The sequence below is a fragment of the Oreochromis aureus genome, linkage group 7 (assembly GCF_013358895.1).
Source record: "Oreochromis aureus strain Israel breed Guangdong linkage group 7, ZZ_aureus, whole genome shotgun sequence".
NCBI lineage: Eukaryota > Metazoa > Chordata > Actinopteri > Cichliformes > Cichlidae > Oreochromis > Oreochromis aureus.
The window spans coordinates 15206532-15213290 of NC_052948.1; the positions used below are offsets into that span (position 1 = coordinate 15206532).

General features: G+C 39.9%; 1 protein-coding gene across 1 annotated transcript; it reads left to right on the forward strand.

Annotated features, from left to right (window-relative positions):
- The first annotated feature begins 1362 nt into the window (after nucleotides 1-1362).
- On the forward strand, nucleotides 1363-6622 carry tph1a (tryptophan hydroxylase 1 (tryptophan 5-monooxygenase) a). Its single transcript, XM_031748159.2, has 11 exons — nucleotides 1363-1498; nucleotides 3328-3462; nucleotides 3562-3745; nucleotides 3832-3932; nucleotides 4026-4093; nucleotides 4174-4370; nucleotides 4468-4603; nucleotides 4688-4814; nucleotides 4925-5020; nucleotides 5234-5367; nucleotides 5491-6622. The coding sequence occupies exons 1-11, from the start codon at nucleotides 1409-1411 to the stop codon at nucleotides 5663-5665; spliced, it is 1443 nt and encodes a 480-aa protein (XP_031604019.2). The 5' UTR covers nucleotides 1363-1408; the 3' UTR covers nucleotides 5666-6622.
- The last annotated feature ends 137 nt before the right edge of the window (nucleotides 6623-6759 follow it).

The window sequence follows — 6759 nt, forward strand, 5'->3', positions numbered from 1 at the left end:
ACTTATCACAAACCCAAAGCTGGGTATCTGGATTTAAATGATTTACTGCCATTTTTATTTCATCTCCCTAAAACAACAACCGAATTGCTGTTTCAGCGCTTCTTAATGTAATGTAACTTAATAAAATGGTGATTTGTTTATGTTCAGCCTGTGTTTTGTTACCCAGGCTGTGCATATTGTGTTTGCACAGTGAAGCAGAAATGCTCACCTTCTACATGGAAGCAATAAGGAGCTTAAGCTAACAGTAAGATGAACATGTTTACACGTTCTTTGCTACAAACTTTATGACCACATCACACTAGTGCAAGTCTGAAGAGGCTGTCAGTGTGTGACCAGTAGATGGAAATGAACGACCAGCTGGGTGCTGATTGACTAAAATGCACACCAGAGTGAACTTGATACCCACATAGATGTGACATCTTCCTCTAACATTATGAAGTCACCATGAAGGTGAACACTTCTAGCTCCGGCTCTACCTTACACAACATCTGAGGGGGAAGTTCCCTTCACTGCCTGCTTGGCTTGTGTAAAGCATCTGTCTGTGTCACGAGTGACACAGCCCAGGACCACCTGAGACAACCAGCATGTGCATTAGCCACATGTATCATCACATTAGATCAGCGGGCAGCTAAAAGACCTTGCTAAGAGCCAGAGACATCTCACCCGTCCTATGTGTAAGGTGACTAAAGCTTAAGAGTAAACAGTGGTGTTATCTGTTTAAAGTAATGAGGTCTCTCGCATCCAGCACTGCTTCACATTGATTCTGCCTGCAAAGGCCTCTGAAGCTCTCTCTGCTTTGCTGTCTTGATCTTATTTAAAAAGGTGCATTGTGTTAAAGAATGGAAAACATGCAGATTATGTCTGTTATGTGCAAGAACTTAGAGGAGCTTATGGTGCGGGATTTCGAAGGGGGGCATGTTTGGATCACTGGAAGGAAGACTGGTGGGCTACTTAAATCTTAAACCTTAACCTTTTCTTTGTCCCAGGGTGTCAGCAAGCAATAAGAATGACCTCTGTGTGCCAATCTAACATGAGTTCACATTTGATATATTTAGTGATAGTTAAATAATTCAAACATTTAAAAGAGAGAGAGAGCAAAGCTTCCTAATAGGCGTGAAACGTGATTGGTATTCTCTCAGTAAAATCTGATTTCGTGACTGATCGGGCCTTTCGGTGAATTAAAAAGACACCCCTTTCCCCCTAATGATGTGGGCGGTGCTGCTGCTCCTTTTCCATTTGCTGCTTTGGGTGAGCTTATTGCCCCCTCCCTGTTTCTCTGTGCGGTTAAATAGCACGGCGCTCCACTCCACAGTAGACACCCCACTTTGCAAAGAGGAAAGCCAATTAAATAAGAAGGCCTAAAAGGAAAAAAAAAAAAAAAAAAGAAAAAGAACAGCAGCACTTTAACATGTACTCAAACAAAATCGAAGGACCACGTAGAGGAAGATCTTTTGACTCTATGAACCTCGGCTTCGAAGAAAAATTGCTGAACAATGAGGTAAGAAGGTCACAGAAAGAGAAGAAGAAGGAAGGTTTTATTATTCTAGAAGATATATCTTAAAGAAACTCATTTATCTTCGATAAAATAATAGAAACAAACAGGATGAAGAACTTTGTTTTGTTTTTAAGTGACTTTTTTGGACAGTGGTGGGGAGATCGGTGCGGGTCATCTTAACGAATAAGCTTTCACTTTGTCGTCAGCGCAGATTAATTTAAGCCGTTTTGTTATACGGTAATTTACGTCAAAGAGTTAAGAGGGTTAAAGAAAGAGAGACATCTGAATTTGGTATGATAAAAGAAGCTTCAGTGCTCACGCTGAGCAACCTTCGCAGACAGAGGAGATAAAAGATAAACCGATCAACCTGCAGTATGTGATGTCTCCAAGCACATGCAAGGGGAAAAAAGAAAAAGAAAACGCTGACAGGTACTCCAGGACAATATCTCATCTGTTTTAGACATGGAGATAAAAAGAAAAACACACGTTTAAACTGAAATTTTAAAAAAATCAACGACGTTTAAGGCAGTTTTTACAGCGGAAAACGTCACTAAATCATATTAAAGTAAAAGATGGACAAATTATACCCCCATGCATGCAGATGCCAATGTGATCACACCTGTTTAAAAAAAATCTAATTTTTTTTTTTTTATAAGTTTCTCGTTGATACCCCTGGATTAAAAAAAAAAAGATGATATCTTTTTATTTCGTATTTATTTCACAACTATAAAAAGTAAAGCATTTGATGAGGGGAAGCGATGTTCTCCCACTTAACGGCCTAAAAAACGTGCGCGCTATAGTGATTAAGAGCTTCCCTAAAGTGTGGCGAGATTTCAGAGTGGAGGGGAGCTAATAATAGGCTTCCCCGCTCTCCAAATGAGATTGCTGTAAGGCGATTCCTTGAGGCAGAGACAAGTTCATCTTCGTTAAACCGAGACGCAAAAAATTGACCTCAGGCAGCGTCCTGATCCAGACTCCATGCACTAATGCTTTCAGGGATACTACCGGCAAGGGCTTACCGAAAACTGGTGTGCCGCGCGGTCTACACCATGTACGAAGGGCGAAGTGTGGTAGGAAATAATTTAACTGAATTTAATTGTTTCACGTGAGGGGCGTGATCCTTTTAATCCCGTCTAAACGTTGGACTTTGGCATTATGTGCCTATTGTTTGATGACAAATTCTAAAGTTTTTTGGGGGGGAGCGGGGGTTAAGTTTGTTTGTTTTTTTGTTTTTTTTAAAATTTCTTAATAAGCAGTATCAGTATCAGCAGTAAAGGATAAGACTTTGAAGTCAATCAAAACAGATTAGTTATTCTGTACTGTTGGCATCTTAACAGCCTCGCTGCTAAAATCTGAGGCAGGATTAAAATAATTTTCCCCTGGCGTGTGCAGCGCGCACAGGCACGCGTCAACGTGAGAGCGCTATCCGAGGTGCTGAACTGGACAAAGAAGTTGGTCAGCCTTAATCTGAGCCCTGCCTGTGCGCATGCACTGCACTTCCATTACTCATTTTTTACACCAGCGATATCAAGAAAAAGCCAATGATTCCCTTTAGAGTAACAAATATACCTGCCAGTGTATGTTTTAAACACTGACTGACTGTCTGCAGTTCTTTATATTTATAGGATTACTATTGTTGTTATTTAGGATGGTTTTATAGTCTTAAGTAATTAGAAGCTCTGCATCAAGTCTGTGGATAAGGGTATTATGTAGACTTTATTATTATTTTAAAGCCAATTTAAATTGGCTAGCAAAAGTTCATTTGCTCCACTGTTTTTTTTTCTCCCTATTAAACACACCTGAATTTCTCTGTGTTTGTTGATCATTTTCAGATAAACAAGTCAACCTTTACCAAAATTGAAGAAAACAACGAAAAGAAGAATTCATCAGAGAAAGGGAGAGCGACAATCATCTTTTCCTTGAAGAATGAAGTTGGGGGGCTTGTAAAGGCACTCAAACTCTTCCAGGTACATCCCCCAACCCTGCTCCTTTTTACCGAATGACTTGATTGCGACACATTTTTAGCTTTGAAATGAATAAAGAATTCTTTTGTTTTATTCTCGCAGGAAAACCACGTGAACCTTGTACACATTGAGTCCAGGAAATCCAAAAGACGCAACTCTGAGTTTGAAATTTTTGTGGACTGTGACAGCAACCACGAGCAACTGAATGAAATCATCCAGCTGCTTCGGAAGCATGTGAATGTGGTGGATATGGAGCCTCCAGATAACTCCTGTCTACGCGAGGAAGGTGAGAAAGTAGTGAGTGAATACACTCCAGATGCTGAATTAAAGGTACAATATTAGATTTGAACACCTTTTTTCTTCTGTTCTCAGATATGTATGAAGTACCCTGGTTCCCAAAGAAGATTTCAGATTTGGATAAGTGTGCTAACCGAGTCCTGATGTATGGATCTGAACTGGATGCTGACCATCCGGTACATTATCAACATGCTGCTTCACTTCAGAAAACAAAACCAAACTCCCTTAAAATGAAGCATTCTCATATTTCCTACGTTTCTCTTTATCAGGGTTTCAAGGACAATGTCTATCGGAAAAGGCGAAAGTATTTTGCAGATCTTGCCATGGCCTACAAACAGTAAGTTTTGATCTATTTAAATGTCTATTGTATTTTTAAAAAATCACGATTCTTATGGAGTTCTTTCTGTCTTTTTCCAGTGGAGATCCCATTCCTCGTATTGAGTTCACACAGGAGGAAGTGAAGACTTGGGGTGTTGTGTACAGGGAGCTCAACAAGCTGTACCCGACCCACGCCTGCCGGGAATACTTGAAGAACCTGCCACTGCTGTCCAAATACTGTGAATGTCGAGAGGACAACATCCCTCAGCTGGAAGATGTCTCACGCTTCCTCAGGGGTAAATTATCAATTTTGATTAAAATATTCCTTTGATTTAAATCATTTTGTTCACTTTTAACAGTGCAATCACTCATATATTTTCACTATCTTTTCAGAACGTACTGGATTTACCATCAGGCCTGTGGCAGGTTACCTGTCCCCCCGTGACTTTCTTGCTGGTTTGGCATTCCGCGTTTTCCACTGCACCCAGTATGTGCGGCACAGCTCCGACCCCTTGTACACCCCTGAACCGTGAGTACTAACCAAAACTATATCTAAATATGTAATGTAAATGTTAATTCTGGTTTTAATATTTGGTTTTCTTTTATTATTAAGGGACACATGCCACGAGCTGCTGGGCCACGTCCCGCTGCTCGCAGAGCCCAGCTTCGCCCAGTTTTCTCAGGAGATTGGTCTCGCTTCACTTGGAGCCTCCGATGATTCAGTTCAAAAACTGGCCACTGTAAGAGTCACTGCTGCAATCTAATTTTCAAACAATATTTATGAAGATATTTCTTTTTCAAAATCCAACAAGGTCATCCTAATTGCTTGTGTTCGTCTTCTGGGTTGCAGTGCTATTTCTTCACTGTGGAGTTTGGTCTATGCAAACAAGAGGGGAAGCTGCGAGCTTATGGAGCTGGACTTCTGTCATCTATCAGTGAGCTCAAGGTAAAGACATCCAAACAGGATGGTACAGTGGGCACCTTTACCCAAAGAGCTTTAAAAACACAGACAGAATAGTCTTTTTACGTTATAATCTTGATCAAATTCCACCTCAAGACACATAATAAAGAATCTTTATTTGATGAGAAAATATAGATGCACATTTATTAAATGATCAAGTTGTGTTTTCAACATCTCCACTGTGTTTCTCTCTGACAGCATGCGCTCTCTGGTAATGCAAGGATAATGCCTTTTGACCCCAAAATTACATCCAAGCAAGAATGCATCATCACAACGTTTCAGGATGTCTACTTTGTGTCAGACAGCTTTGAGGAGGCCAAAGTCAAAATGAGGTGAGCTTAATTACTCAGCATTTAACTTGTACACTATAATATATAGGTAGACCCAGCAAGAATAGCAAGTAAGCTTTTTAAGCTAAACTGCTGATATATTATTTAATATTTTGTTCATTTCAGGGAGTTTGCCAAGACCATCAAGCGTCCCTTCACAGTTCGATACAACCCCTACACCCAGAGTGTGGACGTGCTAAAAGACACTCCCAGCATCAACAGTGTGGTGGAGGAGCTGCGACACGAGCTTGACATCGTCGGTGACGCACTCAGCCGGCTGAACAAACAGCTGGGTGTCTGACTGCGCACAGTTCACATGGAGTTACACCGACAGTCTGTCATCCCCGGCACTGCTGTAGAGACGTTGCTTGTGTGTTGTCCTTTGCCAGTAACATGAATGAGCATCGGTTTTAAGCCAAAATGCTCTGTTGTCTCCACTGCATGGTTTATATAGCTTACACAATTTACAGGTGCACTAGGTATGTTTAGACACTAACTTTAAGATATTTGACAAACCCAAAGAGCTGCTTAATCTGAGGTACTATTTGGCTTCTATGTTGCAAACAGTTTATGTGCTTTGATGGTACTTCAGTTCACTTTTGAAACACTTCCAGCTGTTACAGACACCTCCAATTGTTATTTCTGCTTTTGTATATGATTGTGTGAGTTTTCTTTTCTTTTTTTGTAATTCATTTCATTCTTCTTCTTCATGTTTAATACTCCTCTCTTCAATGAAATGTTTAAAATGTACCTTCTTTGTATTTGTCTTTTGGTGTGTGTGTAATTTTCCTTTTTTGTGTGCTGTTGAGGGAAATTATGAACGTGACACCTTTAAATAGCTGTTGTTATAAGAATGCTCTTGTGATTGATTATGATCGATTTGGCCCATGTCAGCGATTACTTTACAGTGATGATTTTGAATACCTCCTGTTGAAGTGAATTCAATTGTAGAACTCCAGAAATCAAGACATTATTTTTCTACTGTAAAGAAATATAGACATTAGAACTAGGGTTGTGAATCAAACAAAAAAAATTGAATAAAAAAGTCCTTTGTGTGTTTATAGCATGTCAAACAGTTGTTTAATTGTTGATTTACTACTTTTATTAGTCCTTGTGGATGTAACTTTGTTATTGAACCCTGAGGATGATGCTGCTGTTGATGATAGAGATGCAAGATGATGGCAGCGAAGACTCTGAAAGTGATTATAACAATTATTTTGAGGCTGGAGTTTGCAAAATCTCAATAAAGTGTTGTAGAAAAAAATATGCCTTTGATCTGAGAGCCAAGACACTTATTGCCTAATGAAAAAGTCCAATCGGGAACAGAACTTTCCAAGACAGGTAGCAGAAATATCAAGCCTGACTCTTAAACGCATTTCGTGGACACGTAAATGG

What these genes read in the sequence shown, in the direction of transcription:
- tph1a (XM_031748159.2), top strand. Translation starts at nt 1,409, where the DNA reads ATGTACTCAAACAAAATCGAAGGACCACGTAGAGGAAGATCTTTTGAC. An exon ending in AAAAATTGCTGAACAATGAG is followed by an intron (nt 1,499 to 3,327) that starts GTAAGAAGGTCA and finishes GATCATTTTCAG; the next exon opens with ATAAACAAGTCAACCTTTAC. An exon ending in AACTGGATGCTGACCATCCG is followed by an intron (nt 3,933 to 4,025) that starts GTACATTATCAA and finishes TCTCTTTATCAG; the next exon opens with GGTTTCAAGGACAATGTCTA.